Source organism: Erigeron canadensis, chromosome 3 (assembly GCF_010389155.1).
Source record: "Erigeron canadensis isolate Cc75 chromosome 3, C_canadensis_v1, whole genome shotgun sequence".
NCBI lineage: Eukaryota > Viridiplantae > Streptophyta > Magnoliopsida > Asterales > Asteraceae > Erigeron > Erigeron canadensis.
Genome location: NC_057763.1, coordinates 30714685 through 30738364, shown reverse-complemented (window position 1 = coordinate 30738364; position 23680 = coordinate 30714685). Strand labels below are relative to the sequence as shown.

Below are 23680 nucleotides of genomic sequence, written 5' to 3'. Positions count from 1 at the left end.
ATGCGAAATGCGAGAGTAACATAAATTCACATTTTTTTTAAAGATGAATTTTGGAAACTTCGTGTCATGATTTGACAACGGAAGGTTTAACAAGCGTTGTCTTAACCAGGTTCGTGCTAGAAAGTCCCCACGAAGTAGATTTGCCTATTTCAAATACCCAAATGAGGAAAATCTTGTCCCTTCAGAAGACTTGGACCTGAGTTCACATATACCAAATCCTCATAAAGGTCTTCCTAAAGCTTGAACACAAAACCTCTTGAGGTATATATTTAGGATAGTCTTCTAACTATTGAACTAATGGTCAAGGATTACATCAATTCACATTTACGTCTTTTAATTAATCACATGAATTAAAAAACATAGTTACACGTATATTATCTAAACAATTTTAAAGTTTTTAAATTGTTCTCATACTGATTACCTCAGTGGTTGGACACCCGGACTTTTGTCCAAGAGATGACAGGTTCGATACTTTCGATCTGCGATTGCCCGTTAGGATTTTGTCCTGAATTTCGTGGAGCTTTTACCGGGTGGGGCGGGCGGGGGAGAGGGGATCGAGTAGATTCACAGTATCCAATCCAGATACCCGTGATCTGACCCTTGCTGTTCTAAAAAATAAAATCATAGTTACACATATAAAGAGTAATAGGTAGTCAATGAAATTTTTTTCATATATAATATATCGAAATATGATGAGTCATATGACTCAAATGTATGTTCTCTAAGAGAAATATCTTCATGCATGATCGATTCTAGCAACAAATTAATGTATGTAGTCAATCAAAGATAATGCTCATTTCCGTCCATTTTTTTAGCCACGAGTTCGTATCACCAAGTAGTTGATGAAAATTTTTTGATATAAAAATCTTTTTTTTTTTTTTTTTTTTTACCGTTTTTGATATAAAAATCTAATCTCGATGATCAGAAACATTCAAAGAGACATGTAAAATTAATTAGTTTTTACTATTAAGTCTTGGGTCTTCAACTTCCCCATTTTATTGCCGTGTCAACTGGCCCTTTGTGAGACTTGAATTCTCTCTATCTCTATCTCTATATATCTACATTATATATATTTAATGGCATCATCAGCCAGTGGACTCTCCTTTGATTCAGATCCCATCAGATTACTAATATTTCCTCACACCACCCACCACAAGACACACACACACTACTTATGGACACCTTAGACAAAGTCAACAACGGACCACCACCACCGTCTTCACCGCCACCAACCACCATACAATTCCATGATCTTCCTAATGGCGGCCAAATTAACGAAATGGATTTCTTTGCTAACAAGAAACATCAAGAAGACCATTCCATGTTGCCTACCTCAACCTCAAATCCTTCCGATCTCGAATTAGACTGTAATATCAACGTACGTATTTATATATACAACATGTATAGAGAATTTGGTATCATAGTTGCACTTAATTTATAACTTTATTTTTTTTATTTGACCTTTGAAAAAAATTTATATGTTTTTGAGTCTATTGTCATATATATTCGTCAAAAATTACCTATGTACGTTATTGATTTATAATTTTTTTCTTATTAAATAATTTGGTATGAAAAGATATCGTTAACAAAATTCGATTTTCCATGATATTATATACATATATACAGACCGGGTTACACCTTGTAACCGGAAACACAAGCAGCGATCAGTCGGTAGTTGAAGACGGTTTCTCTCCGAATTCCGAAGATAAACAAGTGAAAACCGAGGTTAGTATAAATTTCTTGACGTAAAAATCGTCATTTCTATATATATGTATGATGATTTGTATATATTTTTAAAAAATATGAAACTATATGTTTGATAATTTAATTTAATTTTGTAGTTAGCAATGGTTCAAGCTGAATTAGAGAGGATGAACATGGAGAACAAAAAATTACGAGAAGTGTTGAATCAAGTAACGCTTAGTTACAACGCGTTACAAACGCACGTCGTATTGATGATGCAACAACAGAAACAAAAAGCCGAACATCATCAGCAACAACCGTATATCGAAAAAATCAATGATTGTAAAACGAGTACTAAAGACGATGGAGGTGGAGGTGGAGGTGATCAACTTATGTCTACGGTCGTTCCTAGACCGTTTATGGATCTAGGTCTAGCTGCGGTAGCTGAAACCGACGAAAATTCGAATTCACAATCATCGTCTGAAGGGAGAAGTCATGATAATCAAGAACGAATTAGGGATCAGGAAAGCCCCGAATTACAACAACCTAATAAGACTGATGCTAATAAGACTCCGAGATTAGGCTCCACGAATAATACTACTAATATTGATCAAGCTACCGAAGCTACTATTCGGAAAGCTAGGGTTTCTGTTCGTGCTCGATCAGAAGCTCCCATGGTATGAATGTAATCAATAAGCATATGCTAATTATTGGTATAAATATAAGATTGATTGATTCTGTTTGTTGGCCTTCAAAAAAAAAAAAAAAAAGGTATAGTATTAATTTGTTATGTAACTACGTACTAGAGAATAACATTTTTTTTTTACAATTTAGATTGCGGATGGATGTCAATGGAGAAAATATGGACAAAAAATGGCGAAAGGAAATCCATGTCCAAGAGCGTATTATCGGTGCACCATGGCCGCGGGTTGCCCAGTTAGGAAACAAGTATGATCATTATTGTGACATGATAAGAAATTTATTTGATTGAGATATTAATTGTGACATTTTTAGTATATTATTAACTGATTATATATATATGGTATATATAGGTGCAACGATGTGCGGAAGATAGGACGATTTTGGTTACCACATATGAAGGGACTCATAGTCACCCTTTACCTCCAGCAGCTATGGCGATGGCGTCAACCACGTCATCCGCAGCTAGGATGTTACTATCGGGATCTATGCCAAGCTCGGATGGAATGATGAACTCCAACTTTCTAGCTAGAACTTTGCTTTCTTCCTCTTCAAGCATGGCAACAATTTCGGCATCTGCACCATTTCCTACAGTCTCATTAGACCTGACCCAGACTCCAAGCCCGTTGCAGATGCAACGGACTAGTCAAGGTCAATTTCAAGTACCGTTTTCCAACTCTAGCGGCCAGCAGAATTTCACTGGCCCAAATGCTGCGCTACTGCCCCAGATTTTCGGGCAGGCTTTATATAACCAGTCGAAATTCTCGGGGCTACAAATGTCAAATGATAATGAGATCAGTGGTATTAGCACACAATTACTCGGTCTTCCGCAATTATATCACCAAGGAGCGTCACCGGGCACTTTGGCTGATACTGTGACTGCACTTACTGCTGATCCAAATTTCTCGGCTGCTCTAGCCGCAGCGATTACGTCGGTTTTTGGTGGCGGTTCACAACCGGAAAACAACGGTGGCAGTGCTAATTATAATGGAAATGTCACCAACAACAATGGCAGTGCAACTACTACCAACAATAATAGCCATGGAGATAAATAGAGTCAACAACTCAAGTTTTCAAGGCAATTAATTAGCCATAATTAATAAAGAGGGTATACTTTTTCTTTCCCCTTTTTAATATCTTTTGGTCATTAAACTAGACACACTTTTTCTTCTTCATTTTGGAGTGTTTTTTCTTCTTCTAAGAAGAATGAGGGTAAGGTAGCTAGATTTTTTCATTCTTTGTTGTTTGAATAGTTAATTAAGCCAGGCAGGCAATTAACTTTTTCATCATATATATCTTCTTACAATAATTATGTAATAATAAGATATTAAAAGAAAACCAGTTAAAAGTTTACTCATTCTTTTTCACCGTATTTGTGTTACTTATATTTTAAGCATTTTTATGTTATCTTACATGGAGCAGTTATTGATAAATAAAGATTATTGAGGTGAGTAACAGGGATTTATTGTTGTTTTGCTTTGATTTTATATGTATATTATATTGTGAACAATGTCATCAGAAGTTGTTACAAACATGACGACTATAATAAATACAATTAGATATGAAAAGTCTATATGAGCTCATAAAAATCAATATTATTTAATAAAAACAATAAAATATAATAAATGTGATTTTCTTCTATATTTGGGAGGAATGGTTTAATAAGAGAGTGATTAAGATTAACTAAACCATGTGGGTGTGTAAAAATGTCACGATTTAAGGGAAAAAAAATTTTTAAATACAACCTTAAGAATTATCTTTAATTTGAATAAACAACCTTCTTTATCAAAACTTTAACATTTAAATTTTAATATAAAAACTACATTAATAACAGCACATCATTATTAAAACCCGCAAACATAACCGAACAACTTTAATATCATTGATTATTGTTACTATTATTATATTGAAACGAGAAGGTGGTGATAGTGATAGTGGTAGCAATAACGATGTGATTATTAATGTAAAAGTAATTTACGTAAATATTGAAGTAACGTAGTTATATTAAGAGTTAAAAGAATGTATATTGTAAATAATTTCATTAAGAGTATTATAGGTATATAAGATGAAAATATTTGAATTAGTGAATAAATGAAAGTGATGGTTTGAGTTGATAGAGTTGAAAAAAATTACTTTAGTGATATTTTGGATAGATTTAGTTTATGGGTTGAGAATGTGTTGAAAGTTAAAAGGTATTTTAGGTTTTTTAAGGTTCGAAAGGTGAAAATGATGGAGGGATAGCTTGTTTTATAAAATAGGGAGTAAAGATTGTACTTAATTGTTGCTATAACAATAACAATAAAAATAACTATAGTTATATATATGGTTACACATTTTAAACGATGGATGATTTGAATTTGAATTAATTTAGATTTAAAATTATCAGTGAATTAATTTGTTTATTTAATAAATAAAAATATCTTTGTGACTAATGAATGCGCGTGAGACAAAAAGAAAAGTCAACGGGAGTCAACTCCATAATTGTCGTTCTCGCATATAATAGTGAACGTGAGGTCAAGTGGGGTTTTGAGTTTGAATATATCAACGCTTTCTATATGTTACTCGATCCTGTTTTTATTCAAGATAAGATTGTTTAGAGTTTAGACAATACCTCTAATAAAAGGTAACAGTATTATAAAAGTTTTAGGACACGTTGTTTTCATATTGTTTACTTTTATAAGTAACGATTTGGTTATTGGATAGAACTAATATTTTTATCCGGGCATTATCCCGGGAGAAAAACATAACTCTGGTGAAACATTAAGCCGAAAAACAAAATTTGCGTGACAAAAGTTAAGAAAATAAAAGTTGTGGTTCAAAGTAAAGAAAATGAAACTTTGGTAATAAAATTTAGAAATCAAAAGTTATATCATAAAAGAAAATAAAAGAAAACTTTCAGAGCAAAGTTTAAAAACAAAGTTATATGAAAAAAAGTACAAAAGTTAATAAACTTTATACCTAAAAACAAAGTTTGTATGTTGAAAGTTTAAAAAACAAAAGTTATGTGACGAAAGGTAAAAGGGGAAATGTAAAAGAAAAAATAAAATTGGTGGAATGTTTACAAAGTAAAAGTTATGTAATAAAAAAAAGAAGAAAATAAAGGTCGTTAAGTCCGTCACCTAACAGTCGTTAAGTCTGTTAATTATGTTGGATGCTTTAAAGGCTTGTACCTTATGCTAAAGGGGAGTACTTTTAGCTACAGTAAAGAAAAAGAAAATAAGGGTTGTCAAGTCCGTCACCTAACAGTCGTTAAGTCTGTTACCTAACCGTCGTTAAGTCCGTTAATTATGTTGGATGCTTTAAAGGCTTGTACCTTATGCTAAAGGGGGAGTACTTTTAGCTACAGTAACTCCCCCTCACAAACCAAAGTTGGTTTTTAGTATTATATATATATATAATATAATTCTCAACAATCCAGTACGTAATCTACTGATTAAAGAAGGAAGCGCTACCTACAGACATCAACTGTTTGAAGCAAACACTACCGAAATAGTCTGTTTTACGTAAAACGCTGCATTTATCGCCCCGTTTTATATAAAACGTCGCGTTTGGCCGGTGTGTAAATAGTAAAAGCTATAAGGAGAATTACATGGTCTGACACACATGTCAGCCATTCTCCCGTTTTAGGTACCATTTAACCTAATTCGCAGCGTTTTATGTAAAACGGTACCTAAAATGGGGGAATGACTGACATGTGTGTCAGACCACGTGTAATTCCACTATGCAATTTTACTATCTACACACGGCACGTGGCGTTTAATGTAAAACGTGGTAACTAACGGAACGTTTTACATAAAACGGCACATTTTGCTAGTGTTTCTATGAACAGTGGACGGTGTATCCTTAATATCACTCTTAAAGAAATTGGGTTAGCTTTTTTTTTTTTTTCCTTTTAAGAAAAAAATTTATGGTGAGTTTTTTTTAGTATTAAAAATATAATTGGGAAGTATTACTGGCCCATGATGATATCCTAGTGATCCTTACTAGTTTAAACTTTCAAGTAAACCATATTTTCAAGGTTCAAACATGAAACTTTGAAGAATAAAAGTTCCTGACCAATTCTTAACCATTATACTTACTTTTAATTATGAAAATTACTTTTTTTTGAAAGGTGAATTTCGCTTGAAACTTCGTGTTGAGATTCGACAGCAAGAAGTCTAGCATACGTTGTCTTAACCAGGTCCGTGCTAGAGAGCTCCCTCGAAGTAGAAATGCCTATTTCAAATATCCAATGGAGTCCACGATTAATAGGGGTAAACCCTGCCCTCTTAGTGCTTGAACCTGAATATACCCAAGTCAAACCATCATAAAAGAACTACTTATATCTCAAAGTTGGTGGAATGGAGATTCGAACATGACACCTATAAGCTCCAAACCCATTACACCACCTTATCATTGATATGAAAATTACTAATATGTCTTAAAAAAGTAGAAATAGGTACTGACATAGGGTAATCGCATGAAGGAGTAAGTTAATATTGAATTTTATTCTTCGACTTTGATATATAGGTACTGACAACATAGGAAAGGGCTCTTTATCAACACTAACATGCATATATAAAAAGAGAGACAATTTATGTGAATAATTGTAACAAGTAGCAACTGTTTTATTGTTTGTAGTTGTATGTAACGCATAGCTCTCTCTCTATATATTCACGCTTTCCACATTGTTTCTGTCATGCAGTATACGCCTCTTTTTATTTGCCGTTTTCAAAGTACTATTCGTGTTCATATATATATGATTGTGTATCTTTGTTTTTTAACTAATTCTTACTGATTATTTGGAATATTGCCAAAGGTTAGTACTTTATGCTCCAGTTTTCTTACATTTAGGCTATGAATGCAGGATTCATTGTTGCCAGGTTAGACGAGTTTAGCAAAATATATATAGTTAAATTCTAGAATATTGAACAAATGTCGTATCCCGTTCTTATGGGAGGAATTAATAAGTTATGAGAGTCTAAGAACAGCAACATGCTAACAGTTTATAAGATATATCTATATGTTTAAAGAAAACGATTAATCAATCTAATTCTAATATCTTAGTTACATCTATTCATCAAACCTTGCTCTACTATCCAACATTATCATGAACAACATTTGAGATGTTCAAGTTTTCTATGATAAGTTGTCTTCCCGTTGCCATGTTGTCCCAAACAAATCATCCATCTCATCTAAACGAATAGTGTTTGGGATTGCATTTTAAAAAAATGTGTTTTGTTAGGAAAACAAAAAGACAATCGCTTTTACGCCACACACTTATTCAGCTCATTTTGCAAGCGGAATAATCTGATCATAATCTTTCCAGAATAAAACCCCAGTCACCCTCTAAGTATTTGTTAGACCATAAATGTATGAGTATTTTTCATAGTTTTTTATATCAATTTTGTATCTATTTCATATTGAGGTTTCATTGTGAACTGAAATATGATGATTACTAGACTTCAACTGTCTGGTTTGTTCTGTCATGTTGGTGTTTGTTGATATTGATAATTAGTATCTAAGAGGAAACTCTAACTTTGATTGCAGTGTTAGAAATGGGATCTTTAATCAAAGCGAGCTTGCTCTTGTTTGTCTCCCTTTTACTTTTGGCAACTAGTGCATATTCGGATGGTAATGATAGATTGGTTAGAGTTGGACTTAAGAAGAGGAAAATCAACCGACTTGGTAGATATGGTGGCTCTATTTTTGGGAGGTCTAGAAGCTATTATGGCATTCGTGATAATAAAGGGGATTCAACTAGTGACACTATTCCGTTAGAAAACTACATGGATGCTCAGTATTATGGTGTGATTGGTATCGGTACTCCACCTCAAAAGTTCACTGTGATTTTCGACACTGGAAGTTCCAATCTGTGGGTGCCTTCTTCAAAGTGCCTTTTCTCGGTGAGTGTTTATTATCTCTCTGTATCACTCCCTTTTTTGTCCCTTTCGATTTAGTATATACGTAGTATATATTGTCAGGTGCTGATCACTCTTGATACGAATGCAGGCAGCTTGCATCTTCCACTCAAAGTATAAGTCTAGTCAATCAAGATCCTACAAGAAAAACGGTATAATTTCCTCTTCTGCTTTCCACTTTGTTATTCAAGAGCTTATAGTTTTTGTTACGTCTTGTTTGATTTAGGGAAATCTGCTGCAATTCATTATGGAAGTGGCTCCATCACTGGTTTCTTTAGTCAAGATTCTGTCCAACTTGGTAGTCTTGTTGTTAAAGACCAGGTAAAACCTAAGAACTTGTGCATTATATTGTGATGATTTCAACGAGGCTTTTGATCTTCACATTTCCCTGTTTCCAGGATTTTATAGAGGCAACCAAAGAGCCTGGCCTCACATTTTTGGCAGCCAAATTTGATGGTATACTTGGCCTTGGGTTTCGAGAGATATCTGTTGGGGATGCGGTTCCTGTTTGGTAGTTTACGTATCTTTACTAAACTTTAACTCTTTTTGTTTGAATATTCTTAATTTACTCTTTAGCATTTTGCAAATCACATTAGGTACAACATGGTTGTACAAAATCTTGTACAAGAACCTGTATTTTCATTTTGGCTTAATCGTCATGTTGATGAGGGTGAAGGAGGGGAGCTTGTGTTTGGTGGGGTTGATACTCATCATTTCAAGGGTGAGCATACATACGTCCCAGTGAGCCGAAAAGGCTATTGGCAGGTGAGTATTCTTTGAATTTATTTTTCGCTGATAGATATGCCTAATTATTTTTCATATTGATGGTTCTTCATAAACGTAAACCGGATTTTGTTCTTTCTCTTGTCATAGTTCGAAATGGGTGATGTCCTGATTGGTGATAACTCAACTGGTATGTATGCCTTGGTAGACATAGTCAAACAATAGAGTTTTATAGGAATTCTGACTATTAATGTTTCTACTTCAGGATTTTGCATCAGTGGTTGTTCTGCAATTGCTGATTCTGGAACCTCTTTGTTGGCTGGCCCAACGGTATGTATGCCTTTTATGCAAATATAATCCTTTACACTAGTATACTGAACAAAATATTTGATTTATGCTGTAACGTTTGCTATGTAATAAAAAAATGATTCAGTTTTTTGTGATGTTTTTTGTTTGAAGTACATTATCTTGAGTGAAAAAAACATTGCAATACAAGTTCTTTGCTTTGGGAAGGCTTATGTTATAGATACAGTATATTTATATATATATATATAGACCTGTTGGGAAGTCTTATTTTATATATTCATTTATTCTGCCACTAGAGATTAACCTCCTTTGAACAATCCCAACTCTGTTAGGTTGTTATCACTGAAATTAATCAAGCAATTGGTGCTTCTGGTTTTATGAGCGAACAATGCAAGACCTTTGTTGACGAGTATGGGAGAACTATCATTGATATGTTATTAACTGAGGTAATTTTCGTAGTTCTCTTGTTTCTTTGCTTTCCTTTTGCACTATCATATTGTGTTGGCATTTGGTAAATCGTGTTAAAGATGGGACTGAAAAGCCCGAATGCAACACTGAAAGTTGCAACCTTCCTAACTCCTCATTTTTTTTATGTTTTCCAGACACAACCAGAAAGAATCTGTTCTCAGATGATGTTATGCCCCTCTATGAATAATGGTTCAGCTGATAGCAAGTTAGTTTCATGCTTTTTTACTTTGGATACTGCCTGTGTCTGGGTTATGATAACATTATGCTTATGGTCATGATATGTAGACCACTGACTTTTAATTCATACACCACATTTTACAACTTTTTCCGCAAACTATAAAACATGTTGATGCCTAGTTGGGGCGAATGATTAAACTTCGTGGTGTGTTTATTACTTCTCCAATTGATTTGTTTGCGATTTTTGCTCTTCCTCTTCGTTCTATATCAGAACTAGCTAACTTTTATGATTTGACAGCTTGATAATTGAGAATGTGGTTGACGAGAATAATGGAAGATCATCTGGTGTAGATGATGATGAGATGTGCAATTTCTGTCAGATGGCTGTTGTTTGGATGGAAAATCAGATCAGGCGAAATGTTACTGAAGAACAAATAATTAACTATGTCGATAAGGTGAAAGGAATTTAGCATCAACCAAAAATAAAATGAATGAAAAGTAGAGCTGGCAATATCATATATACATGTATGACTGGGTCGATTCAGGTTATGTTTATCTCCAACAGGTCAACCAAGTAAAATATAGTTCGCTTAAAGTTATACGGGCCATATTGGTCAAAACTCGCCCAAAGACTAGTTTCAATGCATAAACCTTTAAAGGTTTTGTTTATAACTAGATACTCAGTTTTTCTAACAATATTGGACAGTTGGACACATTCATTTCTTGCAAACATCAAACTTTTTTAATGCAAAAGTGTTTGGGGACAACATGTCCCTTTTCGACCCGTACAAAATTACCACTTTTTGACATGTTATTCAACCCGCCTGACCTGGTCATTTTGCTAGCTTTACACAAGAAATAAAAGACGTATATTATTAATAATGTCATGCGCAATTAAGTTGTAAGAAGTTAATTCTTGTTTTTCAGCTGTGTGATCGATTACCAAGTCCAATGGGAGCAAATGGAGTTGACTGTAATACTCTTTCCTCCTTGCCAAACATTGCATTTACAATTGGTGGTAAAATTTTCGACTTCTCCCCTGCAGAGGTAACAATTGTTATCGAAAGTTGTTCATACTTTTCCATTTGGTTGTGTTAATAGTTGGGTTTTGCGTTTGAGGATATTTATTTATGATTTGATTTGACTAAATGTATTTTTCCTTATTGAACACTTAAATGTCCCATTTTCATCTAGTATATTCTGAAAGTTGGTGAGGGAGCAGCGGCGAAATGCATCAGTGGATTTACTGCATTTGATATGGCACCTCCTCGTGGACCTCTATGGTATGATCACTCGCTCTTGCTACCATCTATGTTTCCTTCATTCTTAAGAAGGCTATTTACACCCGTTAGACACTTGGGATTTAGCTCTTGTGGTATGTGTGGACACTTTGTAAATATGTGTGTTTTTAAAAAGACAAACTTAGAGCCATTAGAAATTTGTTGATTGTTGTTATACTTGATATCTAGAAGGCGAAGCGGGTAAACCTTAAAGCTTTATTTAAAATCCTATGGGTCAAATGGGTCGGACGATTCAGAATGACCCAAATAATACTAAAATTTCTTTCTTCAATAATTTTAGTTATATACGATATTTGATATATTAGTTATTTATTACATGTTAAGTAAAGGCACATAAATTGTTGGTGTACCAACCCGACAAAGTCAATTCCAATCTGACTCGAACCCATATGAACCTGTTACCTAACCCAAGTGACTCGCCCATTTTGTCACTTCTACTCGTATATCAGTTTTCACAAAGTCTGACAAACTTCAAAGGGGTATTTAGGTCCACGACTTTGTGTGTTTGTGTGCATCTGCTGCACACAGTTTTGTTTTGTTTTAGATGTGTTTTTGCGGTCTAACAGCTGAAATATTATGGGGATTTTGATGCAGGATCCTGGGAGATATATTTATGGGTAAATACCATACGGTGTTTGACTATGGTAACTTACAAGTTGGGTTTGCAGAAGCAGCTTGAGACCTTTCTCTATCAGCATGAACCTACTTGTTTTCTGTAAATGTTACAATAAATATATCAAAGATATACAATGTGTCTTAGCTCATGATCAGTTAATTGTTGAACACTACAGGTTTATGTTTGTGATTATTCAATGTGTGTATACAAATTTATATTTCAAATTGGATCATTTGTCACCTCCATGCAATATACAAGCAACTAATCCACATTAATATCGAGTTAGAATCAATCATGTTGTATGCATTATGTTTCACAACCCTACCAACACGACAACGCAAATCATGCAATTATAAACTGCGTACCAAGCCAAAAATATGATCTTTTGCGGAATTACTGATCTTAGCTGGGACCAAATGGTAGTATGGTACTAGTCAAACCAAAAGAAAAGCAAATGTAACCTATATTGACCTAAGAAGTACATGTTTCAGATTAACTTTGACATATTGGTTTTATTTCCACATTATCTTTATATTGATGCTTCGTAATCCATTGGACTAGAAACCTGAAGTTTCTGTGATTCAGGAAGGAATGTATGTCGTATTGACATGTCGGAACATGTTGCGATCCTGATCCTCAGCAATATGATTATGTAACTAGCTAGAATGGTTTAAGGCTTGAGATTAAAATTTTCTTTTTTAATCATCTATTATATATCTATATACTTTTTTTTGCACTTTAGTCAATTAGAAATCAGAAGATATTAAGCACCCTATATATAAGGAACAATCTGACTAAAAAGCCCAAGCCCAAATGAAGCTACATTAGTCTACAGAGAGAAAAAAAATTGTTCGAAGGAAGAAAACAATGCTTTGTGTTGACACCAATGGCAATGACTAGTACTTGCTTGAACCAAAAGAAAGTCAGCCATATACTTCCTGTTGAAGATCTTATTCCAATCACCTTTAACCATTCTTTACTTCATTGAAAATAAAGTCCCTTTAAATATTTTGCAATTATCCATAGTGATTGCACTCCCTTTTTTGGTTCACCAATGAAAATTTTCTATCAAATAATTTTTTATTGTTTACATAGAATATAATATTTACTATATATGAAACAAATACTGATATAAGCGTATAATACCCATGAAACATCATACTGTCAAGCGTATAACAAAATTTGGAGAGCAAAAATTTATAACATTTCACTCTTCTTGATATCCTTATTATCCAATTACTATTTACGTACCGATGTTTGTAAGTTTTTTTAGTTTTCCATCGGACTATAAATACATATCATATTGTATAATTTAATATAATGTAAAAAGACATTGTTTGATCTAGTTAATCTATTCAACGTTAGTTACTTTTAAAGTTTAATGCGTGTTATATCTTGATCTATTCAACGTTAATTACTCCCACCGTCCCATATTAAATGTCCAATTTTGACTTGTTAAGTCTTCTGTTTTAAACTTTGATCGTAAAAATATTTGTCTATGTTATATAACACTTCATATAAAATATATGGACGGATTAATTTTTCAATGTACTTTTCATTGATATAACTTTCGTCAGCTATTATATAACACAAAAAAGATATTTATAGTCAAAGTTGCAAACAGAAGACTTAACAAGTCAAAATTGGACATTTAATATGGGACGGAGTACTTTTTAACAAATTTGCAAACATAACAACTTTTATTTAACTTCTACATTTGACTTCAAAACGATGATTTAATTCCATGAGCTAATTAGAACTGCTCATGTTTTCAGATATATTTAACTTCAGTTGGTGTTTGTTTAGTACTTAATTAACTTTAATGTATAAATGTCTTAATACAATAACTCATCACAAGCGTGTTTGTTATGAGCTAAACTTGGTAAATTTGACAAAAGGTTATAGACATACTGTTTTATCAATTAAGTTACCGATTTTCAATAATTTTTTACTAATGGATTATTCAACATATATATAAATAAACAATAATACTGGTTAATCATCTAAACAAAAAATGTATATCTAGACACATACGTTAAAATGACAAACACTAAAAGAATTAAAAATAAACACACTCTTAATCTGGGTATGTGACAATTTCTTTCACTCAATCATCAAACTTTTTTTCTCATATATAAATTTCCAAAGTTCGATTAGCTCATAAAAGTCATGGATCACGTTTCTTGAACACAAAGTATAAAAATCAAAAAGATTGAGAAGAAAGCTAGCTAGGTACATAAATATTGCATTTACTCCAACAGAAAATTACAATATAATAATGACAAGTGACCAAGAAGTACACGTTTATAATGATCTAGTATTAAAAAACGTGGTTGTAAACTTGTTATGATTGTCCCTAACTCCCACCTCACTTACCCAAACTACCAACACTACGTGTCTTATTTCTCCATCGTGTATTTCTCTTTTGGAGTTTGTTAAATACAACCCTTAAGGCTGTGTTTAAAATGCATAAATTGTTTGTTTATTTACCATGAAAATCATTGGACGAACTTTTAATATGGAAGGTACAAAATTTTTTATGCACGTTAAATACAGCCCCTTAGGGCTGTATTTAGCATTTCCCTTCCCTTTTTTAAGGGTTAAAAGCATTTTGAAGAATACAAGTTATGTTATCCTGCTTTGAATTCATACTAACATGACTTTATATATAAAGTTTTTGATTAAAAATTATTATAGTTATATACCATCTTTGTCTCATATAAAATGTTCAATAATGACTTATTAAGTTTTCTTCTCTCGATGACCATAAAATTTCATTTACATTCAATAAATTCATTGGGCTTAACACGGAAAATTGCAATACAATAATACAAATGATCTGATTGAAAAAAAAAAAAGCCTCCTCGATCTATATATTTCCTCTAACATTCTAAGTAGATTTGAAGCTTCTCGGATAAAAATCTCGGTGTAGTCATAGAAAGAGTTTGGAAACCTTAAACGCTTCTTGAACCTGAATATAAATTGGGAAACGATTAATCATCCTAATTACAAAATCATGACATGTGACATGATCAAAAGATGAATTTTAGTAAGAGAATTAATAGAATTCATATGACAGTTTTGAAGTTTTTAAGAAGATTTTTAGAAAGATCTTTAGAAATATTAATCATTTTCCATATAAAATACCTGTTGCATATAATCCTCAACTTGCTATTGATTTTTGAATGATCAAACACTATTTGTTTGCATAAGTATAATAAAAAAAAAAATGAGACGTATAAATGTAAGGTTAAACAACTCAAATATTACATATTGTAACATCTATAATCAACGTATGGGAAGTGTGGCATGGTTCTCAACCAAGTGTATTAGCATAGTTGATTTGACTTTTGCTTTAATTGGAAGTTAGTAGACCATCATTTAATTAATGTATGCATTTTAATACTTACATTAGTACCAAACTATAACACCCTAATTCAAACTCACAAATTATATTCAATAAACACTACTATAACTTTTTTCTTTTTGAAATAAATTTGATAATTTTACTATAGTATACCATAGTAAGACCGAAACCCGAACCGATACATTCGGTATTAGAAAACCAAAACCATTGGATTCAGTTTTTGTTAGGTTCGGTTTGTCGGTTTTAGAAAACCAGAACCCGAACCTATTCGTTTGATTTTTAGAAAATGAAAATGAAACCAACGGGTTTCGTTCGGTTTTCGGTTCCGGTTCGATTTTGTCAGTTTTTTTGTTTTTCGGTTCGGCTTTTGTTCACCCCTAATTACTCCGCAACTCACTGATTGATAAAATATAATAATTAAGTAGAAATCTCGCATGATGCAAAACATAAATAATGGTATTTTGTTGTCATGTTGTACCAAGACTGAAACCGAAAACAGGCTATTGTAAATGTTAGTACGCATATACTGTTTGGCAAGAGCTTTTTAGGGGTTTTTAATGGCTTAAAAGCCATTAGCTTTTAAAAATAAGCTCATTTGAAAAATATAGCCCTGTTTGACAATACATAAGAAATCAAAAGCCCCAACCCCGAAAAACTCCTAAAAGCCCCAAAAAGTCTTTATAATAAAAGCTTATAGGAAAAGAGTTGAAAAAAAGCCCCATCCCCTAACCCCAACGTCAAGCTCCAGCAGTCCAGCCCCAAGTCCTTAACTACAGCCTCAACTCCAAGCGTTTGTGCCAAACAAAAGTATATCTAGAAACTGAAACCGGACAAAACACTGGAACTAGTAGTGTTCTTTATCTAGTCATATTCAATTATTGTTCAATATATTATATATACCCTGTTAATACAATAGAATGATTATAAGTTAGACTCTGTTACGATTATTTCCCATCCTTGTAATGCTTAGGGAACCGTTATTATTTACATATAATCTTGATTTAGAAGTCATAACCACCAATCTACTATACTAACCAAATCATATCACCCAATGCTTTATTCTCAAGCCACGAAAACCAACCCTTTTAATTTCTAGAAGATATATATGATGTTGAGTGATGCAATAAAACCATCACACCACACCTCACATTTTAAATATAAAAGCCGTTATCATAGTCATCGTCACGTATAGTTGATACAATTTAAGCTCGGAAACAAGTTTAAATAGACCACTCCCAGTAGTATGTATCGGATTCATTTTCTCTCACAGTTTTGTCACATCCGCGTCATGTCAGCAATAGACCACTCCCAGTATATGTGTACTCCATACACATGTATGATACTTTTCCTACACATAGACTCACACCCCTCGTCTCTTCCTCTTCAGTTATCTAGACTTCCCGAGGGATGAGCCTCTTTGACAACCCCATGCCAACATTTACAAAGCCGACGAGCTCCTCCGTTGAAACCGAAGAGACCATTGGCAGTGGTCTTAGAGTAGCATATCACTAACATGACTTCAATTCCATAGTTCCATATGTACAATTAAGATTTCCATCGAACTCTAATTAGAAAAATTAATATTTTGTGGCACACGTGTGATATGTATGGACAAAACTTATTGGAATAAAGCTAGATATTTATCTTGACTTAAAACATAACCCATGAATTGGAAGAGAGTATATGCCTCGAGACTTTATCTTTGGACAAAAGTATATGTCAAATTACTTGAAAGATTGAGAGGATATTCTACCAAAAAGTGGAATACTTGATAATAACCACTTTAGTGGTTCAACCTATTTACTCCCAACCTTCTCCTACCTTACCACACAAACTCCCCAAATTCTTTGATTTTCAAAGCCAACAAACACAAATACAGATACAAAAGAAGGTATCCAATCCTAAATTTGAGTTTGGTTTCAAACTCTTGCTTTCAAGTTTTACTTATTCTTCTTATCAAATGACCCTACAAGACCACATCATATAACATTTTTCTTTTGCGAAACACAATCACATATACTATTGAAAAATGCCTTACTCCATCTTTCCTTTTTCAACAATTCCTTTCAAAGTTTGCGTGATGCAACTAGATTTACGTTAATATACATATACTCCGTATAAGATATCGATGACATATAATTAAGTATTCATTATGTTTACTTGTTGAAAATATATATTAACATAAGACTCCAAAAACATGAAGTATGTACTTACATAGCATACATATATAAACTTATAAACAGAGTAATGATTCATATATTTATAATATCAGCTTAAAATTTCATTGTTTATTGTATTATTGAGCTCTTTACATTAATATTATTGTTACTTTTATTTTATTTTTTTTAAACAGTGAGTTGTTAGTTAGTAGTTAGCATTTTAAATACCACGATTATATACAATTGGGCAATATCTGAAGCTCGAATCATGTCTGTATGTCTGGAATGAAACCCAAAAACCTTAAAACATCCACCCACCCCCACCCCAACTTTTTTTTTTATTTAATCCACAATTACTAGTTAACTACTCGTATATCTTATTTAAATACTAGTTATAACAACGCTTTTTGTATCACTGAAAAAAACAGTCATTCGATGTTTAATTTACTTCCACATAATATCCAAATGTATACAGAAATACTAGTGACAAGTGTCCATGCCACGTAGTTGCCGTCTTGGCCTGCCCAAAAAGTTGTCACTCCGTACCAATGTTTTTGCCACGTTGTCAAACTTCCGTTAAAGCTATCGTCAACTCTAGAAAGAGAAAAGAGATGCCACCTATAGACTTCACATCCAACCAAATAACTACAACTTTATACACCTTTTCAACAAGAAAATTACAAAGTACAATACTCATTTTACACACACATCCACATATTTGACATTTGACACACGCTGACACGCCACTATATATATATATATATATAAATCATCAAACCCCTCAAAAATATGTCCAAACAATATACAACAATTATTCAAACAACACTCTTTCTTCTTTATTCTGTCAAGAAAATAAAATCAACATGGAGTGGACTAGAAGCCATATTCTAGGCCGTGGTTCCTCTGCCACCGTCTCTGCCGCAACCTCAACATCCGGCGATATTTTCGCGGTCAAATCAGTTGAGTTATCACAATCAGAGAGTTTGAAAAGGGAACAACATTTTTTGTCAATCTTGAAAAGTCCTTATGTTGTGAGCTACAAAGGGTGTGACATTACTAGAGAAGGCAACAACAAGATGATGATGTACAATATGTTTATAGAATACATGTCGTGTGGTTCGATTATCGATTTATTAAGTGCCCGAAATGGTGATGGTTTAAGCAATTTGGAAATTGCAAGCTACACAAGACAGATAGTTGAAGGGTTAAATTACATTCATTCTTGCGGCATAGTGCATTGCGATATTAAAGGTCGCAATATTATGGTAGATGGAAATATTGCTAAAATTGGCGATTTGGGTTGTGCTAAATGGGCCAATGAGGGGTCCAAATTTCATGGGACCCCAATGTTCATGGCCCCCGAAGTTGCAAGGGGCCAGGAACAAGGCTTTCCAGCAGATATATGGGCACTTGGATGCACAATAATCGAAATGATGACAGGTGATTCACCATGGGCTAATGTTAATGACCCGGTATCACTTCTTTACAAAATTGCATTTTCAAATGAAATCCCGAAAATCCCAAATGAGTTGTGTGATCAAGCAAAGGACTTTCTAAGCAAGTGTTTGGTTCGTGATCCAAGACAAAGATGGACCGCGAAACAACTTCTAAACCACCCGTATATTCAACAATTTGATGACATTTCAAACCAAATCAATTGTGATAAATTCGTCACAAGCTCACCAACAAGCGTACTTGATCAAGATATTTGGGATTCAATGGATGCATCATTGGCGAGTACCGAATTTTCTGAATCTACGTGTTCTTTAAAATCAGTAAGGCAAAGAATGAAACATTTAGCGGGCAAGTATGAGATGAAGCCAAAGTGGGAATGTGAAAAGGGGGAAAATGAATGGATCACAATCAGATTGAATGAAGATGTTGACAGGAAAACAAATAGTGGGGGTGTTTTTTGCACCATATGTGGCTGTGATTCGAACATCATGACTTGTACTTGTAGAATAAGCAGTTTATTTTTTAGATAATAACGATAGTTGTATGTGAAACAAGTACATATATCTTTTTACCATATCTTCGAAACAACAATTTTTTGACTTTTAACAGTTTTGTGATCCGTGTAAAATTTTCAAGAGTTATTAATTGAGACAACATTTGTCACATGTACATCAATTTTGTTTTATTTTACCGACATCGATCTCCAATGTATTTAACTACTTAATATACTATTTTTTTTCCACCTATTGTTACGATTAAACTAAACTGTTGTACATGCACCACTATGTAGATAAACTAAACTTTACTAAAAGTTAATGTCAAGATGTATTAATATTATATTAGATACTACCTAAAAATAAATAATTAAACAATATATATCTTTGAGTTTGGTATTGTAAAACAAGTATTAAAGTAAAACAAAAATGACAAGATTTTAACCATTAGATCATGGTTAAATTGATGCACGAAGATTCACGAAGCAATTGATGCATGATGATTTTCATGATGCACGTTGATTTTCATTGGAAAAAAAAACATATTATTTTATTTATTTTACTTTAATACTTAATTTATTTTAGCTAAAACTTATATATCTTTGGTTATACTATATAATGATTTAGATAACTGGAACAAAATACAGAGACGTGATAAATGAGAAAATGCTCTTATTTAATTATTAGAATGAATTACAGGCCGAGTTCAATTTCTGACTTGTGGTAATTTAGGATTATATATTCAGGTAGGTAGTTTAAGAGTCATCATCATTTATATTGAAAGTATAACTATATAGCACGTAGTCGAGCTTACATGATGTAATAATTCCTTTGAGCGCAAAATAAGACTAGCGTTTTCTAACATCGTAATGTTTAGGGGACCGTTATGAACAGATAATCTTGATTTAGAAGTTACAACCACCAATCTACTTAATCACCAAATTAACAATAGCACTCAACACTTCACTTTATCCGCAAGTCATCGATCAGCAATAAACAACCTTTTCTAGAAGCTATATTTCGTATTTGGTGATGTAATAAGACCAGAACCCATGAACACGTGTTGAATATAAAAACCTTTACCACATTTTATTAGTGTTGCACGTAGCCTCGTTGTTCACAATTTAGCCTCACAAACTATTTATTAGGCGGTCCCAAAAATGTATGTGTGAAAAGAAGCCACCGTATATATTGTAGTCGTTGCCAATTTTTATATGTATTGTAGCTTCACACTCACATGAGTTTCATATGTAAGAAAAAAACTTATATATATCTTGACACAAGGTCATATCACAAGCTTTTATAAACCCATGTGGACATGTGCATTGTATTGATTCAGAGTAGTCCACTTTAACGAACAATAAGCTCGTAGGCTTTAAAAGAATCTGTATAGTTTGCTGTTGAATTAGGAAGGAAAATAACTATAGCACATCTAGTTATAAATGCAAAAGCATAATGGACTAATCATATTTATTTTAACTTTAACAATGGCCAATGAATAGGCCAAGTTAGCAAGTACATGACTAAGACTTTGTTTTTAGACAAGTTATAACTCAAGGTGTGAGAGGAAATTCTACCAAAAAGTGGAATGATTGATATCAAGTACACCTGCTTTAGTAGTTCAACCCAATTTACCTCCAACCTTCTTCTACCTTACCGCATAATTGTCACGTTGTTTTGTTTTCAAAGTCAACAAACATAAATACAAAGGAAGGTATCCAACCCATAATTTTGAGTTTAGTTTCAAAGTTTATCTTTTAATATTTACATATCCTTATCCTATAATTACCTCTCAAAATGACATCATATATAGACTATTGAAAGATAACTTGTCCAATTATATCGTTTATTCAATTTTTTTGATTTTACAACCTTCTATATAGTGGAACAATTTTCTTGCGGGGACGCCGAATAATTTGTATGATACTTACAAGTTTTAAAATTTAAAATTACACAAGTATATGCTGCCAATTACTTTTAAAAATAATATATACATAAAAATAACATACTAGATATATATAGATTTTTAAACATTATGGGGTTATGAAGACCATCTTGGTCACCATATAGTTTCACCACTACTGTTTATACCCTTTGGATAAGTTCTTATACTTTGAGATGTGTGTATATATAGAAAGATGAGGTGGAAATTAAAACCGGTGAATTATCGAAAAGGTAACGAAGATGCTATACTTGTTAAAAAGGTAAACAAAATCATAAAGCCTTTGACTTCATTCCATCATCAATTGCGTAACTACATATAGTACTTTCTAGATCCTGTGAGTAAAAATAATCTTGCATAAACTGTCAAAAAAATGATTAAACATTATCTGCATCAAATCACAAATGCGCCTTAATTCTCATCATCCACATGTACACGGTTCCAAACAATTAAAATTTTGTGATGTTTACTTCCCCAAATCGTATGTAATAAAATCCCACAAGTAAGTTGTATCTATATCATTATTTCCTATTCTAACACACAAATGTTAGTGACAAGTGTCCATGCCACTTAGTTTCCGTACGTCATGGCCATGCCTAAAATGCTGTCACGGCCTACTACTAATATTTAGCCACGTTGTCAATTTTTCGTTAAGGAAATCACCAACTCTAAATGGAGAAAGAGATGCCACCTATAAACTTCACACCCAACCAACCAAATAACTAGACAACTCGTTTTTCACACACATCCACATATATACATAGACACACGCCACTATATATACATAAACTATCAAAGCTCTTCAAATCTCAATAACCAACTTAACCAATACAACAGTAGTAGTTCTTTTACCCCTCAACTTTTTTCTATTTCTTTCCATAAAACATAAACCAATATGAAGTGGGCTAAAGGCCCTTTTCTTGGCCGCGGTTCCTACGCCACCGTCTTTGCCGCTACCTCCACCTCTGGTGATACTTTCGCAGTCAAATCAGTTGATTATTCGCAGTCGGAGAATTTGAAGAAGGAGCAACATTTTTTGTCAATCTTGAAAAGTCCTTTTATTGTGAGCTACAAAGGGTGTGACACCACTAGAGAAGATAATAATAACAAGTTGATGTACAATCTATTTATGGATTACATGGCGTGTGGTTCGATTATCGATTTGTTAAAGGCCCGAAATTGTGGTGGTTTCAATAGTTTGGAAATTGCAAGCTACACAAGACAAATTGTCAAAGGGCTAGAGTACATTCATTCGTGTGGCGTAGTACATTGTGATATTAAAGGTGCAAATATTTTAGTTGATCATAATGGTGTTATAAAAATTGGAGATTTGGGTTCTGCTAAATGGGCCACTGAGGTAGCCCAAATTCGTGGTACTCCAATGTTCATGGCCCCTGAAGTTGCAAGAGGCGAAGAACAAGGTTTTCCGGCAGATATATGGGCACTTGGATGCACAATTCTTGAAATGATGACTGGTGATTTACTATGGGCTAATGTTAATAATGACCCGGTATCACTTCTTTACAAAATTGCATTTTCTAATGAAATTCCGGATATCCCAAATGAATTGTGTGATCAAGCAAGGGATTTTCTAACCAAGTGTTTGGTTCGTGATCCAAAACAAAGGTGGACAGCGAAACAACTTATAAATCATCCGTATATACAACCAAAATTCGACGAAAGTTCAAACCAAATCAGTTGCGAGAAATTTGTTACAAGTTCACCAACAAGTATACTTGATCAAGATGTTTGGGATTCAATGGATGAACCATCATCATCATCATCATCATTAGTACTGAGTACTCATTTTTCAGAATCTATATGTGCAACAAACATATTGAGACAAAGAATAAAAAACTTGGCTAACAATTCAGGGAGGATGATGATGCCAAAATGGGCATATGAAAAAGACGAAAATGAATGGATCACAATCAGAAAAGTGGATCAGGTGATAGATGTGGTAGGTGATCATGAGATGGAGGTGGATTTGCACCTTCATTAGTGGAGCTGAAAATTATGATGAGTTGTAAATAATTAATTATTTAGATACTAACAAAGTTAGTTTTAGACCAATAGTTGTGAAACAAGCATACAATTTATTTTGTACATATTGGTACATATGAATATTGATAAAATACCATATTTTGAGCTTTTGACCATTTTAGTTTTCAAAAATGATATATCCTTGTACTTGAGTTTTAACTCAATAATTGTAAGGCCATACCTCATGTTTGAGGTCTTGTGTTTAATCCTTGAAAAGGAAATATGAATTAAGTCTTTTTATTATGGTTTGGTTTGGTATACGTTCAAGTCTAAGGGGGCGGGTTTTCCCCTATTAATCATCATGCCTTCGGCCGGATTAGTATGGGGTTTTCCCGGCCATCCGGTAT

The 23680-nt window shown here is 33.3% G+C and overlaps 4 protein-coding genes across 4 annotated transcripts; all 4 read left to right on the top strand.

The window, feature by feature from the left end:
- The first annotated feature begins 1027 nt into the window (after positions 1 to 1027).
- Positions 1028 to 3755, top strand: LOC122592475 (WRKY transcription factor 6-like). The gene is made up of 5 exons (XM_043764714.1): positions 1028 to 1378; positions 1627 to 1725; positions 1842 to 2360; positions 2518 to 2631; positions 2736 to 3755. The coding sequence occupies exons 1-5, from the start codon at positions 1175 to 1177 to the stop codon at positions 3435 to 3437; spliced, it is 1638 nt and encodes a 545-aa protein (XP_043620649.1). The 5' UTR covers positions 1028 to 1174; the 3' UTR covers positions 3438 to 3755.
- Positions 3756 to 7911: 4156 nt separating this feature from the next.
- Positions 7912 to 12026, top strand: LOC122592365 (cyprosin-like). Its single transcript, XM_043764572.1, has 13 exons — positions 7912 to 8267; positions 8374 to 8434; positions 8509 to 8603; positions 8681 to 8793; positions 8879 to 9047; positions 9156 to 9195; positions 9271 to 9335; positions 9644 to 9757; positions 9914 to 9984; positions 10255 to 10411; positions 10884 to 11003; positions 11151 to 11239; positions 11852 to 12026. Exons 1-13 carry the CDS (start codon positions 7920 to 7922, stop codon positions 11934 to 11936), a joined length of 1527 nt encoding a protein of 508 aa, XP_043620507.1. The 5' UTR covers positions 7912 to 7919; the 3' UTR covers positions 11937 to 12026.
- Positions 12027 to 18191: 6165 nt separating this feature from the next.
- On the top strand, positions 18192 to 19510 carry LOC122593715 (mitogen-activated protein kinase kinase kinase 18-like). Its single transcript, XM_043766162.1, has one exon. It carries the CDS (start codon positions 18263 to 18265, stop codon positions 19382 to 19384), a length of 1122 nt encoding a protein of 373 aa, XP_043622097.1. The 5' UTR covers positions 18192 to 18262; the 3' UTR covers positions 19385 to 19510.
- Positions 19511 to 22035: 2525 nt separating this feature from the next.
- Positions 22036 to 23449, top strand: LOC122593961 (mitogen-activated protein kinase kinase kinase 18-like). Its single transcript, XM_043766437.1, has one exon. It carries the CDS (start codon positions 22186 to 22188, stop codon positions 23290 to 23292), a length of 1107 nt encoding a protein of 368 aa, XP_043622372.1. The 5' UTR covers positions 22036 to 22185; the 3' UTR covers positions 23293 to 23449.
- The last annotated feature ends 231 nt before the right edge of the window (positions 23450 to 23680 follow it).